We start from the raw sequence: 21,290 nt of genomic DNA, 5'->3' as shown, positions 1-21,290 counted from the left end.
GGGTAAAAATTACTATTCCCACTCCAGAGCGTGCAACAGTAAGGAAAGCATTGGATAGCATAGGGGTAAATTTTAATATCCCCACTCTAGTGAAAATAAATTAATCTAAGTCACATAATCATAAATTAATCAATTAATACATTTTAATTACCAATTAAGAATTAATTAATTACCAATTAAAAATTAATTAACAATTTATTTAAAATAAATACCAATTAATTAATTATCATATTTAATTAATTATATTAAATTACTTCCCACCCTATTCCCCTATAAACCCACAGCCCGCTACTACAAATAAAATAATATTATTCACATAATTATTAATTAATCAATTAATAAAAATTATTATCAATTAACAATTAATTAATTACCAATTAAAAATTCATTGATAGTTTATTCAAAATAAATGCCAATCAATTAATTAATTAACATATTTAATTAATTAAAATTAAATTACTACCCACCCCATTCCCCTATAAACCCACAACCCACTACTAAAAATAAAATAATATTATTCACATAATTGTCAATTAAACAATTAATTAAAATTATTATCAATTAAGAAATAATAATTTATCAATTAATTACTAAAATTCAAATATTTATCAAATAATCAATTAAAATTAATTACCAATTATATTTTAATTAATTACCAATTAATAATTAATTAACTATTAATTCAAAATAAATACCAATTAATTGATTAACATTTTTAAATAATTATAATTAAATTACTTCCCACCCTATTCTCCTATAAACCCACAACCCGCTACAGAAAATAAATTACTAAAATTAAAATATTTATCAATTAATCAATTAAAATTAATTACCAATTATATTTTTTAATTAATTACCAATTAATAATTAATGAACAATTAATTCTAAATAAATAACAAAAATAAAATAACATATTTAATTAATTATAATTAAATTAGTTCCCACCCTATTCCCCTATAAACCCACAACCCGCTACAGAATTATATTACACAAAAAAAATGTATATTAACTTACCTAAAATTCGATCTTTTTGTTGTCTATATTATGTCTAGTCGATAATATGTCCATTCTATATTTTTGATTCGATATTATGTCCATTTTATTCGATATTAAAAAATTTTAGTCGATATTTTGGTAGTCTATATTATGTCTAGTCGATATTATGTCCATTCTATATTTTTTACTCGATATTATGTCTACTCGATATTAAAAACTCGATATTTTGACTCTATACCGATTTTCACATAAACTTGGATGAGAAGAAGGGATCTGTTCAAACTCTTGATCTACTATTAGTTTAATCAAAATCCACAAAGCGGTTCCTGTTAAAAAGCAAAAAATAAAGGGTCAAACGAAGTTAAAAAAAAGTTATGATATTTCTAACTGTTAAAATCACAATTTAATGAACCAAACCATTTTTTTCAGCCATTTGAAACCTCAGTTTTGGCCTTGGGGAAAATGATTTTCTATAGAAGAGGAAGGCATAATTGAGGAAGTGCAGTCCGAACAAGGGGGCCATTTTGTAGCAAACAAATTGCACGTTTAGAACTATAATACGGTTTCAAAGCTTCATTTTGAAACAAAATCTCAGTTTTAGGGATATTGAATACATGGGTTGTGGACTTTGTGGACTCTTTGGGTGAAGGCCAGGTCCTGCGCTTTGAGCAAGCTGTGCATGGCAGAAGGTCTTGCACAATATGAACTTTGAGCTCAGGGATTAGTCCCGGAGTTTCCTTGTGTATGGCTATTGGCCATACAAATTTGGTTCACTCGATAAGTGGGTTAGGCCCCACTGTGCTAAAAGCCATGTGCAGTTGGATAGGGGAGATACTGAGGCATGCACAGGATGTAGCCAAAGACTGCTTCTGCAACACAACCCCACAGCACATGAACACAGGATGTGCCCGGTGGGTCTTGTGGTCAGGAGCAGGGTGTTCTCTTAAAGGAAGGAAAGAGAGAAAAAACGTTGGCAGGTACTCCAAAAGATAGTTTTCTCTAGTAAATTCTATATAAATAATTTCAGTTGCACATAGTGAATAAATAAGGATGGTGGTGCACCACCCTTGGATGAAGGTAAGTGACCCAGTTATACTTGCAATCATCTGTTTAGAGTGTGATAAAATCAGTTGAACAGGCTGATCATAAAAAATTAGTGGTCACACTGGGTCAAAAATGTATAGATATTTCCAATATGTAATATCGAGATAACTATATCTGTCAATTAAGATTTAAATTTCTGAAAAATTAATCAGTTAGTGAACGTCTTCAATTTAATGTTTTGGCCCCATCTGAAAATTGTGAATCTCATCTGAAGTGACGGTTTTGTGCTCCAGGGCCCAAAGTCACTCTTTGCTATGTCAAGGACTATTTAATTGCAAAACATAATTACATTCCAAGTACTGATTTTGCTTTAAAGTTCTTCTGTAATATTAGATATATTTTACATTATTTCACGGTCATTAAATTAAAGGTGATGAGTTACACTGAGAATATTACTGTTCCAAAGTGGCTGACACCTTCAGGACCAGTGCTGTATGCAATGCGCCTTCATGTTTCTTGTTAGATCTGGCACCATTGGCGTGGGTCTCCCTTCCATTTTTTTGCTGTTGCCTTATGTATTTTTGCTGGTGTTAGATGCTTTGGGCACTCTGCCACTGCTATCCAGTGCCACAGTGCAAGTGCTCCCTATAGTAAATTGATGTATTAATCAGTGGTTCCATGTTTGGCTATTTTGGTTTACTTGTCAGACCCTAGTCTAGTACACTGAGTATGCCAGGGCGAATAATCCAAATGCTGCTGGTGGGCCTGCAGCACTGGTTGTGCCACCCACAGAAGCAGCCTTGTAAAATGTGTTTAAGGTCTGCCATTGCAGAGTCTGCGTGCAGCCTGGTACTGTCAGTCCCTAAACCTTCCCTTATCAGTCACCCCTATAGTAGGCCCAAGGGCAGGGTGCATTGTAAGTATAAGGTAGGACACGCCCTGATGTGTGTGGCATGTCCTAATAGTAATTACAACCATTTTCGTTTTTCACTATTGCAAGGCTACCTGTTCTTCATAGACCAGAATAGACCAGAATGGGCTGTTAGAGTTATTACATTTTATAATCCTAACTGTCTCAGAGAACATGGTAGAAATTCGAGTTTAGTATGCCTGAACTCAGAATTATAAAATACATATTTTAGTAAAGTTTATTTTAATATTCTGTGTTTGCAAATACCACTTTTAGAAAGTAGGTATTTGCTTGTCAAACCATTCAAACCTGCCTCTGCTAGGTTGTGTATTCCTATGTCTGGTTTTGAGAGTGACAGGGCTGGGGAATTCCAGGAGACAGGCTGAGTCACCCAGTGGTGAATAGAGAGATCTGCATCTAGATGGGAGGGAGGAGTTGCACCTGAACCTTGAATAGGGCTGTGCCTGCCTTCCACAATGCTGGCTCCACCCCCTGGGGAGGGTCTAATGTCTCTGCCCTGCACTGTGAAAGGAAAAGAGAAGTCTCCTTAGAGAAAAAAGGATTTTGGGGTATAAATATTGGGACCCTGATTCCATGAAATTAGATCACTTTTGGACTACAAGAAGAAACCTTTACTGAGGAGAGGAACCTGAGGAGACACTATTCCCAAGCTGAAGTGCTGCTTGGGGGATTTGCCTGCAGTGGTTGCCTCACTGTTAAAGGAAGGAGAAAGCAACGTTGTGTACTTTACTTTCAACTTGTGAAGGATCTCCAAGGGCTTGGAAAAGAGCTTGCCTCCTGCTGCAGTCTCAGGGACAACAGACTTCAACCCCCAGCTCCCCAGAGTTCTTGTGGAAATGCCTGCTGCTGTTTTGGGCCTTCTGAGGAACTGCGTGTCGCAAAGAGCTGGAAGCGCCACTCTCCAAGAAGAAGCGTGTCGCCGTCGCTCTGCCTGCCGTCGCAACTCCGAAGGAGGGTGTTGCCACTGGAACTGTCACACTGCACCGCATCGGTGGGAAGCGTGCCGCAACGAAGAGGAAGTGTGTCGCCGTCGCTGCTGCTGCCGTCGCAACTCTGAAGGAGGGTATCGCCGCTGTAGTTGTCGCACTGCACCGCATCAGGAGAAGAATCTCGCAACTAAGTCGGAGCGTGTCGCCGTCGCTGTGCCTGCGGTCGCAACTCCAAAGGAGGGTGTCGCCGCTGGAACTGTCCCATTGCACCGCATCTACCAAGAGCACCTCGCATCCCCGAGAAGCGGGCAGCCGTCGGAGCTGCTGCCGTCGCATCTTGGATGTCGCCGCTGCAGTTGTCACATCGAGCGGAAGCTTCACACATCGTGGGAGAAGAGCGTTGCCTCTGGAGCTGTTGCCGTCGCATCGTAAGGGTGTCGCCGCCGCAGCCCACGCATCGAACCGAGGACTTCTCGCATCCCGAGAAGCGTGCCACATCTAGAAGATCTTCACGTCTTTATTTGTATCTGAACTTTGCCGCATTTCCCATCGCTGCGACATTGCTTGTCGTGGAAGCGCAACAAAACTTAAGGTACATTGACGCAGAGTGTTGCATCTAAGAACTGAACTGAACTAAGCTTAAATCTACCATCTTAAAGTAAACATAGTGTGTATTTTTGTTGTTTATGATCTTGTGGTAACTCTACATAAAGTCTACTTATTTTTTATATAAAACCTGTGTGGTGTCCATTTGTAGTGTTGTCACTGGGTTACTGTATGTGGTCACAACCGCTTAACTTACAACGCCTCTGAAATAAGCCTTGACTGCTTGCGCCACGCAGCCTAGAGGGTGAGCAGGGGTTATTTTAGGAGTGTAATCCCCCTTGGTCCCTACTGGTCACAAGTACCTACCTGTGCCAACTAGAGACCCCCAAATCTAACATTTCTCTCTCTCTCTCTCTCTCTCTCTCTCTCTATCTCTCTCTCTCTCTATATATATATATATATATATATATATATATATATATATATATATATATATATATATATATATATATTTATATATATATATATATACATAATTTCCTCTTTTTAATATGATTGATGTAATATCCTTAAAAATGTATTATTTTATATGTTTTGGGTACACAACACCACTCTTATTGATTTGTGTGTCATTTCTGTAATTGCACAGATATCTGCATGTGATTTACTCATATATTATTTGCACTTTAAAAACTTAACCTTTAAGCCTATTTTTTAAGCTAATGGGCTTTTACTTCACATATAAGGCACAACCTACAGTGGCGCGTCATGTGATCAAGCTCTGCTTGTCAGAGCGAAACGCGTCAGGGAGGGCAGCTGCCCGTAATTGCATTGAATAATAAACAATGACTGCTTGCACTCTACGGTGTTGGATGGCCTGTTATTGAGCATCTTGCATTTTCTTGGGGAAGAGGTCGTTACCTGCTTGAGTGCCGCCTGGGATTCAGCGGCTCAGGATTTCTTTTGGATATATATATACATATATATATCTTTTCCAACTGCTCCCCACCGGGCCCCGAGGAGTAAGTAGGCGGCACACCCAAACTGGTACACATCTCCTTTAATGGCAGCATAAAACCACAAGTTGCCTCCCCAACGCGTTTGCGTTTGCTGTGACCAAGATACACTGCGATCATGACGCAGTTGATTGAAACATTATAAAACTGCAAATCGTGTCACAGAAGTCGGAAGTGCCGCCATACCCGTGATCAAGACTGATTGTCGAAACGCGTTGGGGAGGCAACTTGTGGTTTTATGCTGCCATTAAAGGAGATGTGTACCAGTTTGGGTGTGCCGCCTACTTACTCCTCGGGGCCCGATGGGGAGCAGTTGGAAAAGATATATACACGGCACAGCCTAGTGCCGGCAGAGGCGGCGCCACTCTCAAAAGGATTTCGGGCTGCCCGTAGGATGTTAAACGGGTGGTCCGTGTCAGAGGCCCGTGCGGGCTAATACATTTTAAGCCTGCGACGGGACAAACTGGACTCCATGATTGTGGAATTTTGGTGCATAATCACGTTAAGTATACCCAATGGAGTGTTATGATTGTAGTTTGGGACTGCTGTGACCAAGATGCACTGCGATCATGACGCAGTTGATTGTAACATTATAAAACTGCAAATCGTGTCACAGAAGTCGGAAGTGCCGCTATACCCGTGATCAAGACTGATTGTCGAATTGCGTTGGGGAGGCAACTTGTGGTTTTATGCTGCCATTAAAGGAGATGTCTACCAGTTTGGCTGTGCCGCCTACTTACTCCTAGGGGCCCGGTGGGGAGCAGTTGGAAAAGATATATACAAGGCACAGCCCAGTGCCGGCAGAGGCGGCGCCACTCTCAAAAGGATTTCGGGCTGCCCGTAGGATGTTAAACGGGTGGTCCGTGTCAGAGGCCCGTTCGGGCTAATACATTTTAAGCCTGCGACGGGACAAACTGGACTCCATGTTTGTGGAATTTTGGTGCATAATCACGTTAAGTATTCCCAATGGAGAGTTATGATTGTTGTTTGGGACTGCTGTGACCAAGATGCACTGAGATCATGACGCAGTTGATTGTAACATTATAAAACTGCAAATCGTGTCACAGAAGTCGGAGGTGCCGCCATACCCGTGATCAAGACTGATTGTCGAAACGCGTTGGGGAGGCAACTTGTGGTTTTATGCTGCCATATATATATATATATATATATATATATATATATATATATATATATATATTCCACAAGTTGTTGCTCGGAAAGGTTCACTGCAACAAAGAGCCGACCCAAAAGAATGCTGGTGCAAATTCAAGGATTTATTTTCGTGAAGCCAGCGCTGCCGCCATGACGCGTTTCGCCTCCAGGGAGGCTTGATCACATGACAAACTACACATGGTGTTTGAGGCTATTTAAAGTGACAATGCAATTAACTTACATCATAGACATAGACAATATACTATGCAATGAGCACGCCGCTAATGTGCAAGCTGATCAAACCAATACCAATGGTACAACAAAAAATGTATATAAGGCTGACCGGAGCACAATCCATGACTTCTAATAAAGCAGAGTTCATGGAGACAGAGCAGGATAGTCGGGCAAAAGTACAAGTTAAACAAATAAAGTATTTACATGATAAACAATGTTATCCATGTAACAACAATGTACAATTCCACATTATTTGTGTAAAAAACCCTTAGACGAGTTGCTCAACAATAGAGCATAGCAGCGTATTTAACCAATGTCCTATGAAACTATTTCGTAAGAATAAAGCCCAAGTGGGCAAGTCACTTCAAGAGAACTTTAGATAGCCAACAAAGTGCAAAAGGCAATAGTGCAAATATTCATAAAGTGCTAATAGTGAAAATATATAACGAATGTAAATGTGAATTGCACTCACTCTCTCCCGTTTCAAGAAGACCACTCGGGACACATCCGGACTCCAAAACAAGTAATTTATTCAGGGCTTTTGGCGTGACCGGTTTCGGCATGTGCCTTCTTCAAACACCATTGTCCTTAAACCTAGATAGCTCCCACAAGGATTTCTTATGAGCTCCTCCTTCAAACGGTAGTTGGTCTCACCTGGGGCTGATTGGCTAATGCTCGCTTCAGTTTTGGGGACTGCCAGTCCCATAATACCGCGTGCTTGCAATCACCTTCAGGCAGTGGGGCTTCGAAAATAAAACAATAGTTTGTGTCTGCTTTGGGGTCCCGAAACTCTCTTCCACACCCCCGTGGCATCACAGCCGACTGCACAGGCCAGGTGTCCCACACACTCTGTGCACGATGTCCCCAGCTGCTGGCAAAGCCCCGGAGGTCTCTGTGGCGGGCCGCTGAATTAACCCGACTCCTCGGAAACACTGCATTACTCTCCAATTATTTCAGCTCGGCCACTTTGTGAGATGGGCCCTCGTGCGCGTAACTGGAAACCGCGCTTGAATTGCACTCACTCTCTCCCCTTTCAAGAAGACCACTCGGAACACATCCGGACTCCAAAACAAGTAATTTATTCAGGGCTTTTGGCGTGACCGGTTTCGGCGTGTGCCGTCTTCAAACACCATTGTCCTTAAACCTCAATAGCTCCCACAAGGATTTCTTATGAGCTCCTCCTTCAAACGGTAGTTGGTCTCACCTGGGGCTGATTGGCTAATGCTCGCTTCAGTTTTGGGGACAGCCAGTCCCAGAATACCGCGTGCTTTCAATCACCTTCAGGCAGTGGGGCTTCGAAAATAAAACAAAAGTTTTTGCCTGCTTTGGGGTCCCGAAACTCTCTTCCGCACCCCCGTGGCATCACAGCTGACTGCACAGGCCAGGTGTCAGCGTCGCTCCACACCCTCTGTGCACGATGTCCCCAGCTGCTGGCAAAGCCTCGGAGGTCTCTGTGGCGGGCCGCTGAATTAACCCGACTCCTCGGAAACACTGCATTACTCTCCAATTATTTCAGCTCGGCCACTTTGTGAGATGGTCCCTCGTGCGCGTAACTGGAAACCGCGCTTGAATTGCACTCACTCTCTCCCCTTTCAAGAAGACCACTCGGGACATATCCGGACTCCAAAACAAGTAATTTATTCAGGGCTTTTGGCGTGACCGGTTTCGGCGTGTGCCTTCTTCAAACACCATTGTCCTTAAACCTCGATAGCTCCCACAAGGATTTCTTATGAGCTCCTCCTTCAAACGGTAGTTGGTCTCACCTGGGGCTGATTGGCTAATGCTCGCTTCAGTTTTGGGGACAGCCAGTCCCAGAATACCGCGTGCTTGCAATCACCTTCAGGCAGTGGGGCTTCGAAAATAAAACAAAAGTTTGTGTCTGCTTTGGGGTCCCGAAACTCTCTTCCACACCCCCGTGGCATCACAGCTGACTGCACAGGCCAGGTGTCAGCGTCGCTCCACACCCTCTGTGCACGATGTCCCCAGCTGCTGGCAAAGCCTCGGAGGTCTCTGTGGCGGGCCGTTGAATTAACCCGACTCCTCGGAAACACTGCATTACTCTCCAATTATTTCAGATCGGCCACTTTGTGAGATGGTCCCTCGTGCACGTAACTGGAAACCGCGCTTGAATTGCACTCACTCTCTCCCGTTTCAAGAAGACCACTCGGGACACATCCGGACTCCAAAACAAGTAATTTATTCAGGGCTTTTGGCGTGACCGGTTTCGGCATGTGCCTTTTCCAAACACCATTGTCCTTAAACCTAGATAGCTCCCACAAGGATTTCTTATGAGCTCCTCCTTCAAACGGTAGTTGGTCTCACCTGGGGCTGATTGGCTAATGCTCGCTTCAGTTTTGGGGACTGCCAGTCCCATAATACCGCGTGCTTGCAATCACCTTCAGGCAGTGGGGCTTCGAAAATAAAACAAAAGTTTGTGTCTGCTTTGGGGTCCCGAAACTCTCTTCCACACCCCCGTGGCATCACAGCCGACTGCACAGGCCAGGTGTCAGCGTCGCTCCACACCCTCTGTGCACGATGTCCCCAGCTGCTGGCAAAGCCTCGGAGGTCTCTGTGGCGGGCCGCTGAATTAACCCGACTCCTCGGAAACACTGCATTACTCTCCAATTATTTCAGCTCGGCCACTTTGTGAGATGGGCCCTCGTGCGCGTAACTGGAAACCGCGCTTGAATTGCACTCACTCTCTCCCCTTTCAAGAAGACCACTCGGAACACATCCGGACTCCAAAACAAGTAATTTATTCAGGGCTTTTGGCGTGACCGGTTTCGGCGTGTGCCGTCTTCAAACACCATTGTCCTTAAACCTCGATAGCTCCCACAAGGATTTCTTATGAGCTCCTCCTTCAAACGGTAGTTGGTCTCACCTGGGGCTGATTGGCTAATGCTCGCTTCAGTTTTGGGGACAGCCAGTCCCAGAATACCGCGTGCTTGCAATCACCTTCAGGCAGTGGGGCTTCGAAAATAAAACAAAAGTTTTTGCCTGCTTTGGGGTCCCGAAACTCTCTTCCACACCCCCGTGGCATCACAGCTGACTGCACAGGCCAGGTGTCAGCTTCGCTCCACACCCTCTGTGCACGATGTCCCCAGCTGCTGGCAAAGCCTCGGAGGTCTCTGTGGCGGGCCGCTGAATTAACCCGACTCCTCGGAAACACTGCATTACTCTCCAATTATTTCAGCTCGGCCACTTTGTGAGATGGTCTCTCGTGCGCGTAACTGGAAACCACGCTTGAATTGCACTCACTCTCTCCCCTTTCAAGAAGACCACTCGGGACACATCCGGACTCCAAAACAAGTAATTTATTCAGGGCTTTTGGCGTGACCGGTTTCGGCGTGTGCCTTCTTCAAACACCATTGTCCTTAAACCTCAATAGCTCCCACAAGGATTTCTTATGAGCTCCTCCTTCAAATATATATATGGTAGGGAGACAAAATATCGAAATTAAAATATCGATATACAATAATATTGATGTTTTAATTTCGATATTTTAATATCAATGTGCAATATTATCGATGGACAGTATATCGATTTTAAGGTATTTATGTTACTAATATGGACATTTTGTTTAGTGTTATGTATTTTATTATGTATTTTATATGTTTGTTAAACATGTTTTTAATGTATGTTTAGAAATTAGTAATTTTGTTTACATTTTGCATTTTAGTATCAGAGCGGATTGTGGGTTTATAGGGGAATAGGGTGGGAAGTAATTTAATTATAATTAATTAATTACTATGTTTTTTAAATATGTTTGATTAATAATTAATTGTTAATTAATAAAGAATTGGTAATTATTTATTAATAATTAGTTAATTAAAATAATTAGAGTTAATGTAGTAATTTTTATTTTTTTGCTATTGTTAATTAATAATAATTGGTAATTAATTATTATTAAGTGATTAAATGATAATTACATTTTTTATGTGATTTATTTATGTGTAGTGGGTTGTGTGTTTATAGGGGAATAGGGTGTGAAATAATTACATTAAATTAATTAAAGAAATTGTATTTATTTATTGTTATTTATTTTAATTAATTGTTAATTAATTAATTGGTAATTCGTTTTTTAAAATTATTGTATAATATTAATTATAAATAATGTATTAATACGTTTTGTTTATTCTGGTAAATATTTTGTTAATTAATTATTAATTGTTAATTAATTATGAATTGGTAATTAATATTTGTCAATTAGTTCATTTATAATTACATCAATTTAATAATATTAATTGATTAATTGATATTTATATTAATTGTGGTTTTTTATGTGTAGTGTGTTTTGTGTTAAAGGGGGAGTAGCGTGGGGAGTAATTTTTTGTTATTTAAGTAAATATTAATTATAAATATTTGGTATTTAGTAATATATTTTTGTAAATAAAATATATCTTTTATTTTGTGAAAAAAAAATCTAATTGATAAGTTTGTTAATATAACTCTTATGCTATCCTGCGCTTTTGCTACTATTGCACCCTCTGGAGTGGGAATAGTAATTTTTACCCCTACGCTATCCAACGCTGTCCCTACTGTTGCACCCTTTGGAGTGGGAATAGTAATTGTTACCCCTACGCTATCCAACGCTTTCCCTACTCTTGCACCCATTGGAGTGGGAATAGTATTTTTTTCCCCTACGCTATCCAACGCTTTCCCTACTGTTGCACCCTTTGGAGTGGGAATAGTAATTGTTACCCCTACGCTATCCAACGCTTTCCCTACTGTTGCACCCTCTGGAGTGGGAATAGTAATTTTTACCCCTACGCTATCCAACGCTTTCCCTATTCTTGCACCCATTGGAGTGGGAATAGTATTTTTTTCCCCTACGCTATCCAACGCTTTCCCTACTGTTGCACCCTCTGGAGTGGGAATAGTAATTTTTACCCCTATGCTATCCAACACTTTCCCTACTGTTGCACCCTTTGGAGTGGGAATAGTAATTTTTTTCCCTACGCTATCCAACGCTTTCACTACTGTTGCACCCTATGGAGTGGGAATAGTAATCTTTACCCCTACGCTATACAGCGCTTTCTCTACTGTTGCACCCTCTGGAGTGGGAATAGTCATTTTTACCCTTACGCTATCCAACGCTTTCCCTACTGTTGCACGCTTTGGAGTGAGAATAGTAATTTTTCCCCTTACCCTATCCAAAGCTTTCCCTACTGTTGCACCCTCTGGAGTGGGAATAGTAATTTTTACCCCTACGCTATCCAGCGCTTTCCCTACTATTGCACCCTCTGGAGTGGGAATAGTAATTTTTTCCCCTACGCTATCCAATGCTTTCACTACTGATGCAATATGTAGAGTAAGTATATATATTAATTTATATGTAGAGTTTTTAATTTATTTTAAATGTGTATGCATTAGTTATTATTTTTTAAATATGTTTTAATGTTTATATCTATAATTTGTTAAATTATATGTATTTTAAAATTATTTTTACATTATTATTTATACATTTTAAAAAACTATATTTTTTACTTCGATATTTTTGTACTACAATATATTTTGTTCGATATTTTTGTACTTACCTTTATGTAGATAGAACTTCGATATTTTTGATGTCGATATTTTTGCTTCGATATTTTTGTATGTCTATATTCTGTCTGTCGATATTATGTCATAGATCCTATATATATATATACCCAACCTTTGCACTCCAGGAATCACTGCTCGAGTCTGTAGCACATTTTGAGACACCAACCACTCAGGTTCGACTCACCTAACCATATGCCACTCTGGCCAACTGTGAACTTTCACATCACTGGGTAAAGTTGTCCTCTCTATTTTACAGTCGGGGCCAGCATGAAGAGCTATTCTCCCATGGTATCTACTGTAACTGGGGGCCATTAGCACTAGTACCTCAGTACTATTTGGATCAGTCTTTCCACCCTATTATTTCTCCGAGGATAGATTGCTTTCACTCGTGAGGTTATTCATACTGTATATCTTGAACCATACGCCCGACGGGTTATAGATTGTAAAACACTTTCCATTATAATAACGGTTCTTCAGATGTCCCTGTGTATTTTCGCCTTGTATTATTTCTGGTTATCACATCGCATTACCCAGGAATGGAGCACAGAACTATATTTCGCCACAGAACATAGACACTGTTTCAAGCTTTTTTGTATTTTACGAATATTAGATTGCTTAATATGCATGTGTACTTTACATTAATTTAATACGAGGTACAATTTCCTCATAGATTGCAAGTCACGTGATGGATTGAGCGCTATGCTTGTTTAATTTTAATTTTAAACGAGGTATCCTCATACATTACAAGTCATTGATTTTGTCTATGTTTCTATTGTGTCATCTATTGCATGAATGAATAATGCAAACGGCTTCTGGTTATCACAACGCATTACCCAGGAATGGAGCACTGAACTACATTTTGCCACAGAACTCAGACACAGTTTCAAGCTTTCTTGTATTTTACGAATATTAGATTGTTCAATATGCTTGTGTAATTTACATTAATTCTACACGAGGTACATTTTCCTCACAGAGTACAAGTCACGTGATGGATTGAGTGCAATGCTTGCTTAACTTTAATACGAGGTATCCTCATACATTACAAGTCATTGATTTTGTCTTTGTTTCTACTGTGGCATCTTTTGCATGAATGAATAATGCAACCGGCTTCTGTGGCACTTTTCTCCATTTTTTCCATTATGACCATTCCAACATGTCTGCCATTTCCATGATTACCATTTGTTTTTTGAGTACTACTTTTGTGTTGACCATTGGTGTGGAGCACGCAAAACTTTATTTAACACTGGTGTTCACTTTGTGTGGTTACACGTGAACAAGGCTTCATTGCTGAAACGCGTAGTGTAATAAAACTGCTTCTTGAACATTGGGATCCCTTGCCTTTTTTGCCCGAGAGCGCAAAGACACTGATTTGTGGACACGTTGATGATTTATGCAACCGGACTGCTTCGCCGGCATCTGCGCCAATTTCCGCTGGGTTCCAGTATTCCAGGAGAAGCTGTGTGTTGTGTTTTCATATATATATATATATATATATATATATATATATATATATATATATATATATATATATATATATATATATATTCTTTCATACCATGCTTGTGAGATTCAAGAAGGCGCTGACTCCGTGGGTCTGAATCCAAACTTTTATTCAAGGATCAGTGTCTGCTTAGACGCGTTTCGGCGTTACCGCCTTGTTCACTACATCTGCATTTCAATCTAGGGCGTTTAAATATGCATCACCTCCTGGGCGTGTCTCTCAATCACAGTACAGGTTAGAACTGGAAATTGCCATGGTTACAGTGTGGCTAAACCTGTCTTTAAATAATTATTTTTTACTTTTTGCATAATTATTATTTTTTACATTATTGTATCCAGGACGAGCATTACTTCAGAAATCATTTTACATTTTTAAATTATTTTTCCTGTTACTTTTTTCACCAAACCCATATGTGTCAACATATATTAATGACCATTTCTTAATACAGCATGTTAAAATTCACAGCCGAAAATAAGGTCATCCTACAAACATCAGTGACATTATTAAGTAAAACAAAATAATGTTAATTACCACAACGTGCTACAGTTTCTGTACTGTTCTTCCCATGGATGTTCCCAATAAAGGTCCCTCAATGGTAGCCCTTCTGGTTTGCCTGTATGTCAAAGCATTGCTGAGGCCTCGTGTGGACGCTGCGCGCGTGTATGGGACATGAGGCACTTACACTGGAGACGACTGACTCAAGCGATAACCTACACCCTGCTACGGTTCCCTCACGGTATGTAATTGACTGTGTTCCGCACATGTGTGCGTAGAAAGATACGAAGTCTATTACATATAGTGTAAACAGTCAATTATTTGTGCATCTTAGTAATAGTACCGCTGTAGGCGAATGCGATGCTTGTGTAAGGATACACAGAAGTTTAAATAATTATCGCTCGCAAGTGCGCCAAGCAGTGGGACACATTCTGATTGGGAAAATTGCTTCTGAGGCATAGATTCTGCGACGCACTTATGCTGGTACATGTTGCATACATGCATTATACTTGTAATGATAGTTGGTAGTCTTCCCATAGTTTTATGCCCTGGTGGGTGTGCGAAGCCGGCTAGGTGCGTCAATTGCTTTAGCAACGCTGCCCTGGTTCGCTGAATGCTCGCCAGAGTTTTAAAAAAAGGGCAATAAAGGGAACAAATACTGTGAGTTAATAATCTAATAAAATATTAAAAGCCTTGGTGGCTAGAGAGCGCGTGGTGGAAAAACCGTGTTGGTGAGTAAATGAACTAAAAATTGTGAATGTGAAGACGTGATGTTTTTACTGACATAATATGTCTAGTAATGTGCTCTATCGTGCCCCTGTATATGCCCGTGAGTTTTGTAGTACGTGAACTGCAGATGTTATTACGAATGGTACTAGGAGAAGAGAGGACATATAGTGGCACTGTTGCTATAGATGGACACTTAGGACTTCATCCGCATTCAGACCGAATGGGATCTTGGAGTTTAGGAGTAAGATGTACCTTGACTCCAAACGGCGTAGCGCCAATGGGCGATTGCCTCCCCTTGGGTTTTTAGGAATGTTGTCAATAACAAAATATTGTATGTTATTGGCATTACCTTGGTGAGCCTCATGTATGTGTCTGGCCACAGGATACGCAGGATCATTGTTGGTGATTGCTCTTAAGTGTTGTAAGATCCGCACGTGAGCTGGATGAATTGTAGACCCTACATATCTTTTGCCACATGTACAGACCAGCACATATATTGCGAAGTCTGTCTTGCACGTGAATGCTTCCCTCAAAATGAAAGGTTTTGTCCTAAATGGAACCTGCACTGTGGTAGTGTTTACACCGTGCGTGCAAGCCTTGCACTTGGAGCATTTCCTAAAGCCTTTCTGGGAATCTAGCCAATTCTTCGTTTTTTTGAGAACTGGTGCATTGCAGACTATCTCATTCCTCATTGACTTAGCCTTCCGAAAAGTAATCGAAGGGCTTTTTCCCCACTATCGTGCCTATGTTTGCATCACCTCGAACTAAGGGCCAATGTCTTCTCAGGATTTTTCTCAGATTGCTGTGGTATCTGTTGTACCCGGTTATGAGTCTTGGGGGATTTTTCTTGTTCTCTTCCCCTACTTTTGCCTCAGATTTGGGGAAAATCAGATCTTTTCTGTCTTTGCCTCTACATTTCTCTTCGGCCCGCTGGCACGTGCTAGCTGTATACCCCCTCTTTCTGAGTCTTGTGAAAAGTTCCTCTTTGGCATTGGAAAGTCCCTCAGTGGTGCTGCAGTTCCGAGTCATTCTCAGGCACTCGGCATAGGGAATTGACTGTTTCAGTGGTGTGGGGTGAAAGCTGTGCGCATGCAGTAGGGAATTTCCTGCGGTGGGTTTTCTATATGTGCGTGTCTGTATCTTTTTGTTTTGTACATATAGCTCCAGATCTAGAAATTGGATATGTTCAGCGTTGGTGTTACATGTAAATTTCAAGTTTAAGGCATTTTCATTCAGAGTCAAAGCAAAACATTCTGCCTCTTCAACACTACCTTGCCACAGGATGAAAATATCATCAATGTATCGTTTGTACATTATTACATTGTTTTTCATAATTTCTGCGTGCTGGACTTTTAGTACCTGCTCCTCCCACCAGCCCATATGCAAATTCGCATAGCTGGGGGAGAAGCAAGTTCCCATGGCTGATCCCTGTAGCTGTTTATAGTGTAATCTATCAAAGATAAACGTATTGTTTGTCAGAACCCACTCAGCCATTTCCAATAGCATTTCTATATGGCGGTATAGTTCAATAGGTCTGCTGCCCAAGTAGTGTTTCATAGCTTTGAGTCCATCAGTATGTCTAATACTAGTATACAATGATTGTACATCCAATGTCATGAAATGGTAGTTGGCATGCCATTCTATGTCAAAGATTTTAGACAAAAAATCACTCGTGTCTCTAACGTAAGCCCATATATATATATATATGGGCACACACAGTGTCACAGCTACATTATTTCATGACATGGTGGATGAGGTGAGGGGGGCAAGAGGATGAATACCGCACTGGGCGATTCTGAGGTGCCCTAGTTTTCCTGTTCCTGATTTTACCAGGTTCCAAAATGCTTCAGGTGAAAGCATGTGGGCCACACCACACCCACCTTCTCCTACTTATTTATTTATTTTAAAGGTTTTATAGAGCGCTGGCTAGACCCGGAGGTATCAGAGAGCTTTGCATGAGTATCAGACCATAGTTGCAGGTTACATTGTTACAAAGGTTACACAATTATTAGAGCTTGGCAAACATAGTCACATGGAAGGTTGAGACAAACAAGGAGGACATATACCTAAGGGAAAAAGCAGGCAAGGGGAGAGATTCAGGGGAGGGGGGTAGGAGCAGGGGAAATAGACAGAGAATGGAGGTGAGGAAGAGGAGGGGACGGTGAGAGATTCAGCATGGAAAGAGGAGGGGGAGTGTGACGGGGACACAGATCAGTAGACAAAGTCAAGGCTTCGTCCAAAGTCCAGTAAGCTGTAATCCCAGGGAAAGTGGTATCATTTCCCCATCTCTGTTGCGAGAGGCTCCCTATACACAGTGGACTCTCTCAGTGGGGTCTCTGAGACTCCAAGGCCTACATACTGGATCCTTCCCAAAAAGGGGCGAGTGAGTGCTTTGGCAAGGGGTGCCATACCATACCTCTACTGTGTTTGGCTCCCTTGGCCCTGGGGACTCTCTCAGCGGGTTCGTTGGGAATCCAGAGTATAACTATTGGATCTTTCCCCAACAAGGGAAGAAGGAGCGCTTAGTCAAAGGGCACAAACGGACGGGGGCTAGGCGGTGTAGTAGGCAGGGGAAGTAGACAGAGAATGGAGGAGGGAAAGAGGAGGGGAGGGTGTGAGACACAGCATGAAGAGAGGAGGGGTTTGGCGGGGACACAAACCGGAAGACAAGTCAAAGCTGCGTCCAAAGTCCAGTAAGCTGTGATCCCAGGGAAAGTAAACAATGGAGGAGGGGAAGAGGAGGGGGGTAAGAGGCACAGCATAGAAAGAGGAGCGGGAGGGTGACGGGGACACAAACTGGTAGACGAGTCAAAGCTGCATCCAAAGTCCAGTAGGCTGTGATCCCAGCACTGTGGAGCCTAAAATGCCGCTCCTGCAACCCATACAGCCTACCTTTCCCACCTCATGACCTCCACAGAAAAGTCCTTTGATTCAGGAGAAAAACCTGCAAAAAAGGATCTGACATTTCCAAGACCCCGGATTATTTCCCATTCTAGGCACGATATCTCAAAATTGACAGAATTAGGATAGGAGAATCCAGCCGGGATAATTAAATTCATCCCCATTATCTCTCGCTTTAAATCTAGCCAATTTAGAATGATGTTCTTCGAACTTAATTGCTAGGTGGCTGTTTGGCTACTGCCACACCAGTGGTCCAACAGCTGTATTCCTTCTTTGGCAGTCAGACCCCCACAGGACCTCTGCAACCACTGGGGATCCGTGATCCTGTGGCAGTGTTGCAGCGTTCCGAGGCTGCAATATGCGGGTGGTGCCGGTGCAGCACTACATAGCATATTACTAGTTAACTGGCTGCAGCCCTATTTACGGTGGAGAGCCCGCCATGGAAAGGGTGGCAGTGAAGTAACTCAGGGGACCCTTACAGGGCCCCCTGTAGCCTCTATACAGGGGGACACCTGCACGTTTTAACGCCAAATTCCTGCACAAGAAGAAATGCATGACATGGTACATTTCTCCCTGTGCAGGAACGTGCTGTGACGCTCCTGTGGCGCTGCCATTCTATGACTCTCCTTTGAGCCTTAGAACGGCACTGCAGTGGGACCACTGCAGCAGGACCACTCACCAGGATTAAACTCATAATCCAGTGGGCGATCTGACTACGGGCTTGGCGGTCTCACAGTGGGGCACGGGCATGGCTGCCCGCTGCGAGACCACCAAAGTCGTAATGAAGCCCTTAGTCTTGTTTGGAATATAATCAGTATCCAAAAATACACCGGAATGTTGTCTTTAGTTCAACATGATGTCATGCATAGGGAAACCAGATCTTGTTTCTTAGAAGTTCTTTGAACATGGGCTTAAAATAGATTTTGATTTGCTATGATACATTAAACAATGCCTTGTGGTTTCATTAGCTTCCACTGAAGGCTTTTATTTTCAATGTTGGATAGTGTAGAAGCAAGCATTTTTTACATTGATGTTTCATTTCTTCTCCATTTTCTTTCCTGCCCACTCGCAGAGCATCATTTGTTTCTGTCTGGTTTTGTTGTAAGCAGTTCAAATCTTAAGAGGCGTTTGAAAACATGTATGATAGACAAACTAAAACAAAATAAACATATCTCTAACTTAATATATAACTTAATATAATATTCTTCCTTACTTATAGTAAGTGCCATGCCAATACCAACTTCTAGGCCAACAACAACAGGGAGCAGCGAGGTTACATCTGCAAGCAAATCAGCAACTGATCCTTTTGGTCCTCCAACCTCAGACACAACAAATAAGAGGACTCAAATAACAACTCAGAGCAACACAACGCAGGCGAGTAGCAGTGTTCCCCAGACCTGGGTTGCGGCAACACATCAACCATCAACAACAGATGTCCAGACTGAATCAAATATATCACTAATCAACTCAACAATGCATGCATTGCTAGGGGCATCAAACCACACAAGTGGTGGAACCTCAGTTGGCCACTCTTTGATCACTACTCCCAACAGCAGTAACTCAAGTCTTACAGTTACAGAGGACAAAACAGTTAACACATGGACTCTTAAAGTGGAGCAGAACAACACCATCCATTTCACAACAAAATCCAAAAACAGATTTGATGTTAATTTGCCCGAGCCTAACGGGAGTCCTGATAACTTGACAGCACGTAGTAAGTATAATGCTTACACAACCATTCACCTCATAGAGTCTTTTGTATTTTGTATTGTTACTGATGCCTAGCATGCCAACAATGTATGTTTTGTATTCTATGCCCCGAGAGACCTATTTTTGGGAGAGTGAGTATACAAGTGCTTGTTGCATTCAGTCTGGGTTTAATGTGGAATTCAGTGATGTTTTTGCTGAATATAGAATGCAGAGTGCGGTGTTTGAATGTGCAGTAAGTTGCCTCCCCTTCAGCTTCCCTGCCGGTTGTAGTATCCTTTATTAGTTATAAACTTACCTTATATAGTTGCCATTTCTCCCCCTTCCAATCAAAACTTTTCGATGCTCCAAATCATTCAGTCAGTATGCATCTATCAACATACCCCATAATATCTCAGATTCTTATAGGTTGTTCGCTAAGAAACATTGTTACAGTCAAGTATATTGTTGTACCCTGAGATGAATAAGGGAAAACGTCAAATCATCTGTCAAAAATTGAAATAATTTGTTGAAATTTGCAGTTTCTTAGGCAATATATATGGCATTTATATACGCCAGGAGGCAAGTTCTCAATGGTTTACCAAGCAATAGGGAAGAATGTGAAAGAGAAATACAATATTGATTATATGTTTTTTAAAGAAATGTCAGTGCCATTGGATACTGGAGGGATATATACCGTAACCCAGAGATTGCACAAAATGCGTATATCCAGTTCACTTGTGACATAGTGTGCTTTATGGTCCTTGACACCAGGGAGCCTGTTGTCGGCTTTTTGTCTCCCTAAACCCTTTGTAAATTTCCACTGTGAGCCCTATAAAGACTAACACGCTCACCAGAGTACGGTGCATGTGTGTGTCTGGGAGTGTAAGTGTGTAAGGAAACAGGCTTTTTGCAGGTTTACCCCAATTTTTGCCCCCATTTGGACTACTAGCTGCTGGTTTTTCTACTTTGTTAGTGCACTGAGGCCTGCTGTCCAGTCCTCAGTGCCAGTGTTCTGATACATTGCCAAAGTAATGTCGAGTTGGATGTCCCCAATTGGCAAGTGCTGACTTACTTATAAGTTCCTAGTATAGGGTACCTAGGGCAGAGTGTCCACCCAGGACCACAGCATAGTTTGTGCCACCATGTGTGCGACAAAGGGCAAATGCCTACCAGCCTGCCACTGCAGACTGGAAGAGCAATGTGCGCGCTGCTAGTTCGACTTTGCCATTACCATTAATGGCAATGCCATCCCTTCCTTCAACACTATATGTAAGTATCACCTAGAGAAGGCCTATAAAGCTGTATATTGTTAAGATAGACAAATAAGTTTATATAAGTCTAAAGAGAAAAACCTCCAAAAGTTGTTGATTGCTGAGGAAAGTTGATAGCCCCATTAGCTAGCGCAGGGTTGCAGGCTGGCATCCTAGCCTGGCTAACTTCTGAATGCGACTACCTAACTGGATAATGAAAGGTATCTGTTGGACTTGGCCCTTTTTGCAGGGTCATCCCTGAACCTTTTTTCTTCCTCCTGTATTTTTTCTGACCTGTTTTTGTTGGTTTTATGACTCTTGGCACTTTACCAC

General features: G+C 41.7%; 1 protein-coding gene across 1 annotated transcript in view; it reads left to right on the top strand.

Moving 5' to 3' along the window:
- UMODL1 (uromodulin like 1) overlaps window positions 1–21,290 on the top strand; it is a 621,262-nt gene that overhangs the window by 350,339 nt on the left and 249,633 nt on the right. Inside the window, exon 12 of the mRNA XM_078658858.1 lies at window positions 19,238–19,732. Coding sequence (XP_078514984.1) covers window positions 19,238–19,732 — 495 coding nt within the window. The remainder of the gene's footprint in view (window positions 1–19,237; window positions 19,733–21,290) is intronic.

This window comes from Lissotriton helveticus, chromosome 8 (assembly GCF_964261635.1).
Source record: "Lissotriton helveticus chromosome 8, aLisHel1.1, whole genome shotgun sequence".
Classification (NCBI taxonomy): domain Eukaryota; kingdom Metazoa; phylum Chordata; class Amphibia; order Caudata; family Salamandridae; genus Lissotriton; species Lissotriton helveticus.
Note: the sequence above shows the minus strand (reverse complement) of the source record. Positions and strands in the feature narration are given on the sequence as shown.